Source organism: Cyprinodon tularosa, unplaced genomic scaffold (assembly GCF_016077235.1).
Source record: "Cyprinodon tularosa strain WSP-4 unplaced genomic scaffold, ASM1607723v1 ctg516, whole genome shotgun sequence".
Lineage (NCBI taxonomy): Eukaryota > Metazoa > Chordata > Actinopteri > Cyprinodontiformes > Cyprinodontidae > Cyprinodon > Cyprinodon tularosa.
The window spans coordinates 331,858-345,273 of NW_024039248.1; the positions used below are offsets into that span (position 1 = coordinate 331,858).

At 39.0% G+C, this 13,416-nt stretch overlaps 2 protein-coding genes across 2 annotated transcripts; one reads left to right on the forward strand and one right to left on the reverse strand.

The window, feature by feature from the left end:
- Positions 1-1,346: 1,346 nt before the first annotated feature.
- On the reverse strand, positions 1,347-7,336 carry fam151b (family with sequence similarity 151 member B). Its single transcript, XM_038303661.1, is given in 5 exon segments — positions 1,347-1,739; positions 1,830-1,965; positions 4,705-4,922; positions 4,989-5,148; positions 6,980-7,336. Coding segments are annotated over 5 exon segments (999 nt in total). The 5' UTR covers positions 7,311-7,336; the 3' UTR covers positions 1,347-1,585.
- Positions 7,337-10,049: 2,713 nt separating this feature from the next.
- Positions 10,050-10,991, forward strand: LOC119795593 (double C2-like domain-containing protein alpha). The gene is made up of 2 exons (XM_038303663.1): positions 10,050-10,188; positions 10,470-10,991. The coding sequence occupies exon 2, from the start codon at positions 10,483-10,485 to the stop codon at positions 10,870-10,872; it is 390 nt and encodes a 129-aa protein (XP_038159591.1). The 5' UTR covers positions 10,050-10,188; positions 10,470-10,482; the 3' UTR covers positions 10,873-10,991.
- The last annotated feature ends 2,425 nt before the right edge of the window (positions 10,992-13,416 follow it).

Consider the following 13,416-nt stretch of genomic DNA (forward strand, 5'->3'; position numbering starts at 1 on the left):
GGAGTACATCAGTTTTACTTCTTCCTACTCCTTTTCGCGCATGTAATAGAGGTAAATTAAATCAGGAAAGAAGGGTACCTTGTTTGTTGTTTTTCTCTCCAATGTTTTTAAACATTACTTTATTGTTTTTTTGTTTTTCTCTTTTGCATGTTCAAAATAAAGAATAAAAAGATGCAGGGATGGCAAAAGTACTCACTTTCCGTACTTGAGTAAAAGTACAGATACTTGTGTTAAAAAATACTCTGGTAAAAGTGGAAGTACTGATTAAACTTCTTTACTCAAGTAAAAGTAACAAAGTACAGGCTTGTAAATTTCCTTAAACTATAAAAGTAAAAGTAGAAACCACTTTTTTCATGCCGTTGCCTACATTTTAAATGGATGTCTGCCAATAGGACTAGATCTCCGTTGTGTTCATTTTCAATCATCTCGTCGTCCATGCTACTATGCTAACGCCACCGCCACCAAGCTGCAATGATTTGCCGCCAATGAATACCGCCGAATCTGTCGATTCATCTTGTAGTGGTGCGTCAAATGCAACGTAGATTCCCATCCAATTAGATTGAATTTGGTATTGATGACGTGAAAAATAATAACGGTAACTCCATTGAAATGATTCAAAACTAAAGTAACGAGCCAATTTTTTAAAATGTAAGGAGTAGAAAGTACAGATATTTGTGTAAAAATGTAAGGACTAGAAGTAAAAAGTCGCCATAAAAATAAGTAGTAAAGTAAAAATATCAGAAAAATCTACTTGAGTACAGTAACGAAGTATTTGTACTTCGTTACTTCCCATGTCTGGTTAGATGTTTTCAAAAGGAAACATAAACCGTCCAATGCTGTTCACTAAACAGTAAACCGTTCCACAGAAAACTAGCCTATCGTCGCTGTAGGACGGAAACCTCGTAGGTCCAAAACCATAAAGTTTACAGGAAATTGTAAAAACAGCGACAGCGGAAGAGTCCAATGGAGTAACGAGATTAAGTCCCAACCTTTTTTCAACACTTTTAATTGGTATTTAAACACTTTTAATTTTAATATTTTCCAAAACATACGTTCACACGTGGGGACTGACCAATCGTATCAATTTATGAAAAAAAAAAAAAAAAAGGCCAAAATGGGAGTTACAAGGTTTTTTCCCGACAGCGTCGCTATGATGTACTAATCAGTTTGCAATGATAAAAGGGGAAGTTTATTTTCACGTTTATTTTATTTATCCAACTTCAGTAGATTTTGCGGGAAACACTGCAACCTGACCTCTGAATCTCCTCCTCCCAGCTTCATGCTGGAACACTGACACCAGTCAAAACCTGTTTCTTTGAGAAAGCAGAAAGGTTTAGGACCAACACTTTGGTGTCTGGGTTTTATCCTGTTTATAAAGCCAAAGCATAAAAACATGAGGATTAAACAATAACATCTTTATATCAGGTTCTAAGGGCTGCAGTCGGTCTGGTTTGAACAGGCAGCATCAGGACATTTATCGTCATTCAGCTTCAGCTACCATATAAAAAAAGACAATATGTGATGGTTTTAACTGTTAAACTCCTCAGTCGACGCTGATTGTCCTCTAGTGGTAAAAACAAAGTCTTCACTCAGCCTCCAGTGAAACCACAGAGAGTTCTGCTTTCAGAGAGTCCGGCAGGTCCAAGTACATCCTGCTCCCATCCAGCTGCTTCCTGTAGAGCTTCAGGTCCTGCAGAGGCACCTCGTCCTGTCGGCCCGTCCACACGGTCAGGCTGTACCTGTGAAGCAGAGACAGGTCATGTCTGTCCTGGTTCGCTCCTCACCACCTGTGTGTGTTTGGACGTGTGCCTCGCGGCGCCGGCCGTCACCTGTCCGACTGCTGCAGCAGCCATGACAGCTGGGTGAAGGAATGTGGCAGCAGGGCGGCACGAACCGGGAAGGTGACCGGATGATCCAGGCGCCGACATTTCTCCTCCATCAGACGCACCATGTCCCAGCTGTAACCTGCAACACCGGCTATCAACAACAGACTAACATCCCATCAATCTCAGAGCACCTGCTCCTGTCTGTTAGTCTCTACATGGGGGGCTCAGAACCAGGGATTGCTGCAGAGCCAACAACACAAAACTGAAACGTATCTAAAGGGTAAATTGCCGTCTCTGTGGAAGTAAAGGGATTTCTATCCTGCTATAAGCTGCTGTACTCTGACCGACGGACATATTTGATAATGATCAAGAATTTTGGAGCAGCCTAAAAGGAACGTTTCAGCCGTTGCATTTTTATTTTAATTTTATCATTGTGTCATCCTGTTCCTCTCAGTTATCACTCAACGTATCTGAATTGAAGTTAATTTCAAATTGACTTATTTCATTCACTGTTCTAACTAGGGATGCACGATATTGGGATTTTGGCCGATATCGGATATGCCGATATTTTATAACTCATGTAGCCGATAACCGATATCGATACCGATGTTAAAGCTGGACAAAAATAAGTAGTCATTGAAAATAGCAGTTTTGTTATCCATTTCTGACACTTTGAAAAATAATATACTCAAATATATTTTCATATGCTGATATCAAATTGATTTTTAAAAACGCGGTATCGATTTATTTTACTTTCAAAATCTCGTGAAATTTCATCGTTCTGTTACAAAATCTCGTGAAATTTCATCGTTCTGTTACAAACTCTCGTGATATTTTGCAAATTCTTGTGAGATTTTGTTAGTAAAATAGATCGATACCGCGTCAATATATCAACATATAAAAATATGGCAACATTTCGTGAATTTTCGGGGGATTACGTAGCATAACGATGACACATAGCAATATTTCATTAGTAAAAGAGATTGATATGGTGTTTTTAAATGGCAATATATCAGCATATGAAGATATTGTGATATTTTAAAATATCAATATTTTTTCCCTCGTCTTTAGAAGTTTTTAAGTCTGTAAAAAAGAAGTTTTTCAGGAAGAAGAAGAAGTAGTATTTTTTTTTTTTTTTTTTTTAGACTTTAGGAACTCAGAAGCTGATCAAATATCGGGTTAAATATCGGTGGGGTGGCCGATGTCCGATATTCAGTTTTAAGGCCGATACCGATAGGGGGCCGATTATATCGTGCATCCCTAGTTCTAACTCTACTTATTGTTTAAAAATTATGATTTAAAAACCTAGACATGGAGCATCCTTATTCACATTTTCACCTAAATTATCACGTTATGATATACGTTTACATTATTTATTGGATGCATCTAAAAAGGAATAATATAATTTAACCTAAAATAAGTTAAATGATATCATTGTATTAGGTCAGGGGTCGGCAACCCGAGGCTCCCTGGAGCTTTTTCAAAAAATTTTGAAAATCAATTTTTTGTGTTAATATAGAGTGCAGGAGGTCAAACAAAAATGAATTATGTTTTCCAGTACTGTAAACATTTGTAATAATTTGCGTCATTGTCATAGAGAGTGATCATAACTTGCAACCAGCGCTGCGCAATGCCAGGCAAACCAAGCGGTGGGTGCGTCTCGGACCCAAAGGGGAAAAAAGAAAGATAGCTGAAAAGAAAAAAAGATTCAAAGAATGGAGCGAATCATTTGCTTTCATTATCAATGCGGAAGGATTGCCTGCATTTTTGCTTTGTAATGAGATGTTGTCAAAAAATAAAAAGAACAATTTGGAAAGGTATTTCCAGGGAAGGCAAGTTAAATATGCAGCCGACCACCAAGTTCTGGATAAATTAGGGGAGAGCAAAGATAGATTTAAGAAGTGGATTGCATCTCCAAACTCCACTACTGCTGCTAGTTTGGTTGCAAGGATAGAAAACTGTTCATAGATCCAACAGGTAGTTCTCTGATTTAGGGATGTGAATTCTTTTCCATTTTTTCCCCAAATCCTAAAAATATAAATCAAACCAAGGAATGCAGGAGACGGAGGATGTGGGATTTTAGGGTCAGAGAGCTCTGCTCTGATGGATCAGTTCCTGCTTGGTTCCTCGTGACTCAATCAACTCCTCCCAACAGAAACATGTCCAGCATAGAAAGATTCCTTTATCCTGTTTCTATCATTTCATCAATGCAACAAAACCTAAACCGTGCGGTGAAGCAGCGCTTGGTGAGAGTGTCCACTGCTCCTCCATCACCTCACGCTGCTATGTGACATTTGCTCCCTGATAAACATTTAATCGTGAATGCTTATTATATATTTAAGCCCACATAGTCCTTTTCTATAGAAGGATAATACACTTAGAGTCCGTGTTGCCATATGAGGCATATTTAAGACTGTTACATTTTTTTGGCTCCAGACAGATTTATTTATTGTTTTTTTTGGTCCAATATGGCTCTTTGAGCAGTTTGGGTTGAAGTCCTCTGTGCTAGGTCATCAAATCAATTCAGTTTAGTCTGTTAAATAAGCGGCCTGCAGTGTCTTTAAATGTCCAGCAGGTGTCAGTATTCAGTAAGACAGTATCAATAGTTGAGTGTTGAAAGGCTTCAAGATGCCTCACTGACGCATCACTAGTCTTTACCCTTCATTTTAGTAGGTTAATAAGATCATTTGCCAATAGAATTAGTTTTTTATTCTTAAAGTAAGATAATTAGATAATATGCACTTGAAATAAGACAATGCAATTGTTCTTTCTTTTTTTAAGTTTCTCACTTACGTCCTCAATTCAAGAACAAATACACTTATTTTAAGAAATAAATAAGATAAAATCTTTTGCAGTGTGCGGGAGTTCCTGAATTCACCTGGGTTCTGTCCTCCAGCTGTCCATCCTGTCGTCCAACCAAGAGACAGCACCGTCTGGACGGGAAGCGCTGTGACGATAGAGAGGAAAGCCTGGGAGTCCACGGGTCGGGCTGTCCCACCCGGTCCACTGAGGATGTCTGCGTTGATCCACACCGGCCGGCGAGGCTCAGCCAGCATGTCCTCCAGCAGGACCAGGGACGGAGACACGGCCTCCAGGCTGGAAGGAGACAGGCCACAGGATCAGATCCGGCCTCTCGCTCGCTCACAGGAGCAGAGCTCTCACCTCTTAAAGTCCAGCTTTATTCCCTTGTTGCTGGTCTTCACCTCGTCCAGCCAATCTTTCAGTGTGATGTCGCTGTCTGTCTCAGGGGGATGTGCCATGATCGGCTCTTCCAGTCCATGACCTCTAAGGTTAACATCAGCCTCAATCATGTGACAGGGACCTGAGGGTGCAGACACAACCCAGACCTGTTTGGACTTTCACCAGAGGTTAAGTTTGTCTTTGCAACCAAAGGATGTGATCCCTGACAGAACTTCAATTAACAGACTATAGAAAAACATTAAAGGAGAAGTCTGGTCCGCAAAGAATGATCAATGGATCATTATTTATACCTAAAACTAATACGTTCGCAATGATTTAATCTAGTTTTTATGAGTAAAAAAATAAAAATAATGATTTTCGTCACGATCACTGAGTCTGGGAGCGGCCATTTTTGCCCAAATATAGTAGCCCCTCCCTCCTGCCATCTTCCAGCAGTGACGTCACGGTGCGGTAAGCCTAGCGCCATTCTCCCCGCTTTACAAGCAAAATCAATGGGAACTACTAGACACATCTGCAATCAACAACAATTATTGAAGATTTCCAGAGGACTTCACCATTGAAATTCACCAGAGCTATAGTGAAACTGACAATGCCCACGTGCATGGCAGCTGGATGCTGGAATACATCGGGTAAAAGTGAAAAAATTCTAATCCAATCTTTGGTCCTTTGCCGCATGTCTCTCCCTCTCTCTCTCATACCCCCTTTCTTGTCAGTCTACTGTCGGAAAAAATGATCCACTAGTGCCATAAAAACTACAAAAAAAAAAAAGTTTGAATACTGAATATGACCGGACTTCTCCTTTAAAGGCTTAAGAACCCGGATGACTTCAACTTTCAGCTGTTAGAGACAGGATAGAGGCATCTAAAGAATGTCCCTAGACTAGTAAATAGGGAACACATTTAATTCAGATTATTTATTTATCCAGCTCTGTTTAACAGCAAATATCACAGAAAACGTTATTCAGTCTATACATGCAGACAGATTTCCAGTTTAATTTATTTCAATTTAATTCTAATTATTTAAAAATGCCACCTGGTTTAGTTTATTAGAGAGACTGGTGATGTTTATTGTTTTAACTATGCAACAAATGTCTTTTGTTATGCTAAACAGACCAGTCAGGGTCTATATTTCCCCAGTTAGTCTGGAGAAAGGAACCTAGTTCATTTGTTGAGAAGATGTATTGAAAAATGTGCAAAGTAACAAAGCAAAATAATAAAAAAATTAAAAATGACAGGATAATAGAGGATTTTCCGGTTTTAATCTATAAGTTGTATTTTTAAATATTTTTATTTTACTTATTATTACTTATTATTAAATTGACTCTAAGTTTATTTAATCCTTTTACTGTACTTATCGTTTTAAAAATGTGATTTAAAATCCTAGTACCCCAGCATCCTCATTCACATTTTCCTCAAAATGTTCCTCTTATGATATATTTTTAAATTATTTATTGGCTGCATCTAAAAATATCAAAGATATTTTCAATTTAAACATAGCTATGAAATAATACAATATAAACTACAATAACTTAAATGATATCATTGTTCTAGGTCATCAAATGAATTCAGTTTAGTCTGTCCAATAAGCTGCCTGTAGTGTCTTTAAATGTCCAGCAGGTGTCAGTATTCAGTGAGAATAAATGCACTTTTCTTTTTAACATGGTAGTTACAGATCTTTACAAAGTATCAGTCTTTGTTGATATACTTAAAAAGATTTCTGTTACTTGCAGGAAGTGGAAGGAATTAGACAAAATCCGAGAAGCAAAGAAATTTAACATAATTTAACTGTTTATTTTATTTTTATATATATGTATAAATCCTGTTAAACCATCAGCGGTACTGATGCTACTCACCAAATCAAGCTAACCCGTAAAATGTAACAATAAATGCTCATTCAGTCATGGTATGGAATATTCGCTAGTATTTATACTTGTTACTTAGTGACGTAGCTACCGCTTAGAGCCTGCGCGAGCGCCTTCCGGCTGTTGACCCCGTGCGACCACTGGAGCTGTGCCGCGTCACTTCCTGTCAGCAGCCCCAGTTCCCTAAAGTACTGCAGCGTCCCGTCGGTCCCTGCGGAGAGAATCCCTGTCAGATTAACTCAATAATCCGTCACTTTGCTCCCTGGAGACCGATTAATACCTGGCATGTCCTCGGCTCTGTCACCGTCTAACTTCTGCAACGCAGAAAGCACTACACCGACTATTAAAACCAAAGCAATTCCTAGAAGATAGTAGAAAACTGAAATAAATCTCCTCCTCCAAGGCTTCCAGTAAGAAAACATTTAAAAACGCGGAAGAACAATTACAAAAAAAAACAAAAAAAAAACTGCTTTCTTCTTTGCGGCTAAATGCGCTCCGCTGGGTGTATCAGCGCCCCCTGCTGTTGTCTTTACGTTCCACCAGTCTGCCTCAGAGCTGCAGCCAAAAACAGTAAAAACTGTTTCTCTTTTCATGTTTGCCATTTAAAATGAGTACATCTTTCTTTTGCACACAGAAAGCTCTAGGAGCTTGGTTATTTTAATTTATTCCTATTTATTCTCAGTTAGGCTTTGAGGACAAGTTGACAAACTGTTCTCCCTCATCTGTCTTTGTTCCTGGTTTATGTTTTCTTCTTACAAAAACAAAAGACAGAATATTATGAAAAAGTTAACTAGGTTTTTCCCCTCATTTCAGAAAGTAAAACTGATCTAAATTCATGATGGGTGAAATATTTCAAAGCTGTTTTAATAAAATGCTGGTGAAGATTCTCAGTCATCCAGATCAGTCATTCCAAAAACGTTAAACAACGATCCACTGGACTTAGTTTCCAAGTTGGAAGATATTTTGCTTTCCATCCAGGAAGTTTTTTTATTTCAAAATGTCAGAAATAGTGTTGAGTTTGAGGCTTTATACAGTATCCTTGGAAGGAGCATTAAAAAAACCAGAATCTCCCTACACTTTCAGAGCAAAGTTTCCACAGTCAGCGACCGTCTGGTCCACTGGGTTTTCTAAAGCCCACAGTCAGGACATTTCTGAGCTCTTCATGCTTCCTTCCGCTGATGATCTTCAGGGAGAAACTGATTTAATTTCACAGCAGGTCTTATATTTTCTATTTATGTAAAGTTACAGAATGAACAGTTACTTAACATATTGTTCAAACTCACACGTGTGCAAAATGTTGGAAAACGGAAAAACTCCCAGGTGATGATCTTTTGATTGCTCCCTTTAGCTTACTGCAGCCCCTCCCTCTACCCTTTTTCTTGGTAGTTTGGTCTTATTGATGGTATATGAAACTGTGCAGTGGGCCACAATTTCCAGAGAGTGAAAGTCCAAACATCTAAAATTTATTTCCCAGCAAGAAATCACATATCCATGGTTTAAATCTTTTTTTATCTGATAGATTTCAGTCTTCCTCATGCTCAAGGGTTACCTGTGGAATACCACAGGGATCAGTGCTGGGACCAATTCTCTTTACAATATCTATGCTCCCAATCTCTAGAATTATTAGACAGCATGGGATTAATTTCCACTGTTATGCTGATGATACTCAGCTATATCTGCCTATAAATCCTGATAAAATAAAATAAAAACCTGAATGACTTCAAACTATCTGCCCCTGAATGCAGCCAAAACAGAAGTTATAGTCTTTGGACCGGAGTCTTTGAAAAAGAAGCTGATAAGTCAGTAACCTCATCTGGATAGGATTAAATTGATCTCAGATAATAAAGTTATTTTTGATCAAAACCTGTCATTTAAATTCCATATCAAAGAGGTTTCTAGAATTTCCTTCTTTCATCTGTGGAATATTGCAAAAAAATAGAAATCTCCTGTCCAGGGGTGATGCTGAGAAACTAGTCCATGCATTTGTTACTTCAAGGCTGGAAGTTGTAATTCTTTACTATCAGGAAGTCCACAAGCTGTAGTCAAAAGCCTCCAGCTGATCCAAAATGCTGCAGCCAGAGTTCTGATGAAAATTAAAAAGAGAGATCATATCTCGCCTATCCTGGCTTCTCTTCATTGGCTTCCTGTTAAATCCAGAATAGAATTTAAAATCCTCCTTCTCACATATAAAGCCTTAAATGGCCAAGCTCCATCTGATATCAGAGATCTGATTGTTCCTTGTGTTCCTAACAGAGCACTTCGCTCTCAATCTGCAGGTTTACTAGTGGTTCCTAGAATTTCTAAAAGTAGAATGGGAGGCAGATCTTTTAGTTATCAGGCTCCTCTCCTGTGGAACCAACTACCAGTTTTAGTCCGTGAGGCAGACACCCTGTCTACTTTTAAGGCTAGGCTTAAAACTTTCCTTTTTGATAAAGCTTATAGTTAGGGTTGCTCAGGTTATCCTGATCTATCTCTATAGTTCTGCTGCTATAGGCTTAGACTGCTGGAGGACATAGGGACCCTTTGTCATCATTGTGCTTCATTCTATCTCTATTCTCCCACTCTGTAGAATCTATTATTTCAATCTCTAACGTTCTGCTCTCTCTGCTTTTACTCATTATCGTAGCTTCATCTGGTCTGTTCCTGTTTGGCTGTCTACTTTAAGGCCAGTCTGAAAATGTTCCTTTTTGATAAAGTCTTAGATTTTCTATCCTGTTGTTTAGTCAATGTTCAGATTGACTGATCTGTTTTAATTTCTCTGACATTCAGGTCAGCATCTTAGAAGAAACTCAGACCTCTGGCTATCATGTTTTGTTTAGTGTGAGCTAAATGATGTTACTGTCCATCATGAAGTACACCCTGTCTCTCCTAAAGATCTGGTTCCTATCAGCACCTGCTTTGAGAGGAGGTTGGTTTGTTTTCTCTCAGCAGAACCAGCTAGCTGCTGCCCCAATCAGGTATCTATTCCAAAGACGGGACTCTGATGTGTTTCTTTATGAGATCTTCTGCTTTGAGAGCAGTAATAAAGGTTAACTAATGCTTGTTAGTTTCGACAAGATGTGATCTCCAGATGTTTTTCTCTTTTAATTGTTGCGATAATGTTATGATTTTCTGTTTCCCTCAGAGAAATGAAGCCAGTCCATCTGCTAAACAGCTCTAGAATCACACCAGGCTGTTATCTCAGCCATGTTGCATAATCCTGGGAAAACAGCAGCCTGTGTTATTGTGGGGGGGTGTGGCTCTGAGCTTTAAATATCTGCTGCTTATGAAGACATGAGAAAGAGGATTTCCCACCTGAAGGTAAGACATTAACACATCAACACTAATTATAGTTGTGCTTTTTGTAAACTATCAAACTGATTTTGGATTAGAACAAAGAGTACATCTGTCTCACCATGACAGTTTCTATAAAAAATGATAAAAGAAGCTTCTAAGCTTCTTCTTCTGTTTTTTGTTTTATTTGTGTAGAAATAAAATAGTGAAGACATTACGATGATGGCATAGCTTTGGTCCGGATGCATTAATCTCCAGCATGTTTCTTGAATTAACCTGATGAATTGTGATGATTTTCTCCTCCTCAGCCTCCTTTCAGTCATGGCCTCCAGCCTCAGTGTCTCGTTCCTGGTCTTGTGTGCCCTCAACTTGGCTCAGGCCCAGCTCAGGGTCTTCGATCTTCGGGCCAGCGACCTTCCTTACGACATTTTTGGAATCACAGACGCTTATGTCAAGGTGTACGTTGGCACGGCCAGCCTGGGGAAGACCGCTACTCGTGCAAACACCATCCACCCCTGGTGGGATGAGGAGTTTACCTACTTCCATGCTCAGGAGAACGACATCCTGAGGCTTGACGTCCACGACGCCGACTTACTCTTTCATGATGTGGTGGGGAGCTGCGAGCGTCAGCTCAAACCTGGGACCTATCATTATGACTGCTTTCTAGAAGAAGGAGGCACCCTTCACTACTCCTACACCCTCGACCAGTAGGCCGACATCACGATATAACATGGTCAACATCCATTACTCCCACTCTTTACATTCATCAATGATGTGGTTTTAGGTTCATAGATATTAAAAAGAAATAAACTCCCTAACAAGAAAATCTATCCTGTTGTCCCCGTTTATTGATTCTTGTTTTTCCACATCATTAATACCAGTAAATAATAAAACCATTAATGCAACTAAACTCTGTCTGGTTATTCAAACTGGTACCGAGTAAAGCTGTATGAAAACATTTCAGCCTGTGACCCCAAAAATATAAGAGAATACATATAATAATTCAACTTTATTGATCTCACATTGGAGAAATTTACCTCTGCATTTGACCCGTCCCCTTGGGGAGCAGTGGGCTGCCATTGTGCAGCGCCCGGGGAGCAGTGTGGGGTTAAGGTGGAGGCATCGAACCGGGTTCTTGCAAACTACTCAGAGCACAAGCGTACTGCTCTAACCCACTAGGCCAAAACTCCTTGTATAGCTCGTGTATATGATAATATAAATGAATACATTTATTTTTCACATTTAGTTATTTAATTTATCATTTTACATTTTTATTGTTAAATGGGACATTTCAAATTGTGCATTTTAAGCAGAGATACAAAATGCAGCTGTAGAAGGCGGCCCCATCCAGGAAACACACAGCCAGGCAGACGAGCTCCGAGCCAGCTCCCATGTCAGAGGATGAAGAGAGCACATCCAGTTAGTCACAGTTAGAGAAACAGGACTACACTGGAAAACAGGCCTGCTGGAACCACCAGGTTTAGGACTCGAGTGTCATTCTAATGGATTTACCCACAATGCAATTTTCCTAAATAAACTCCATGATCCACTGGACTTTGTTTCCAAGTTTAAAGACGTTTCGCTTTTCATCCAGGAAGCTTTTTAAATTCAAAATGTGATTGAAAAAGAAATTGAAAAATCTTCCTGGATGGGAAGCAAAACGTCTTCAAACTTGGAAACTAAGTCCAGTGGGTTGTTTTTTTTTTTTAACCTTTTTGGAATGGGTATGACCTGGATGACGGCGAATCTTCATCAGCTTACTTTACCATCATTTTATTTATTTATTTATTTTTTTTACTTTATTATAATCTAATTGTGTTTAAGTGTGGTGTTTAAGTATCTCCTTATTTCTTTGTTATGCCTATGGTGGATTTGAACAGGTGTTCATTTACATACTTGTTCGTTTGTTATTGAATAAAATAAATAAAAAAAGATTAAAATAAGCTAATGCTAACTAAACTAAGTCAGCTCCAAAGGTCTAATGATTGATTTTCAACTTTATTCTCATTCTGTTTTAGGAAACATAAATTTGCTTCCCAAACAAAAACGGTGTCAAATATTTGTGCTGCAAAGTTTGTAATTTGTGGCACTTTTTCTTTAAAGTTTAAAGGTTTGGCGGCAATTTTAAAACAAAAGCAGCATGAAAATAGCTGAAATAATCGCCAGCATTTCTGTCTGAATTAATGAAGTTGGTTTTTCTCTCATATGACTCCTGCTATTCCTGTCGCTGCAGATTCCTTTATGTTGATGTTAGCATCGTTAGAATTATTTTCTTTTGTTTTAACCTAATCATACATACTGTTACATGTCAAGGCTGTTTTTCCAGGCATTTTATCTAATTAGGACAGTACTGTCAGGATAGAAAGTAATCATCCTCATTATGTACATAATGAAATGAGAGGACAGGGTGGTTCATTCTTAAGTGATTGCTCCATCATTCAGATTGTCTTTGATCTAAGATAAGCTGTGTGTATAAACCGTCTGTTAACCGAAGCCATTTCTCTGGTCTGAGTTTGATTAAGACTTCTATCAAAAATCTGTTGTCATATCTGTTCTGCAGGGTTCTCCTGTTATCATGTTGAGCCTATGAGGCCACCGTGGCCCTATGAGGCCCTGGGGGCTGATTTCCTGTTTACTGTTCAGTTCAGCATTTCCAGTACAGCTAACCGCAACCACATTCTCGCCTGTCGCCTTGTTATTCATGCAACTTGAATAACACGACAACTGGTGACGAGGATGCGTCTGAACTCACGTATAGTGTTCGTTCTTGTAAATAGCCGTTTTGTTTCTAAAGTATTCGCGTAGTTGTCTATTTCATCCGACGGAAGCGCGGATGGAAGCACCAAAGCATAACACGAGTGCCACCAGGAAACAACACTTGACAGGTAAGTTCATCCGAACAGACAGTCAACAGACAAATGGACGAAGGACAAAGTGAGGCAACTCTATCAACAATGGCTGGGGTTGTGGGCAACATAGGGCCATTTGATGACACGGTGGAGAAATGGAGCGCCTAAACAGAGCGTTTTGAATTCTTCGTTTTGGCCAATGGAATTAGCGCAGAGAAAAAGATAGCTACCTTCCTTACAGTAATGGGCGCAAAGACTTTTAATATTTTCTGTGCACTAACACAGCCCAAGTAGCCTGGAGAATTCACATATGACAATATTGTTAAAACTCTTAAGTGAACATTTTTCACCCAATCCGCTGATGATTGCTGAACGTGTCAGATTTTATAAACGTAATCATGACGAG

Coding starts and splice junctions, on each gene's coding strand:
- LOC119795593 (XM_038303663.1), top strand. CDS start 10,483: ATGGCCTCCAGCCTCAGTGTCTCGTTCCTGGTCTTGTGTGCCCTCAAC.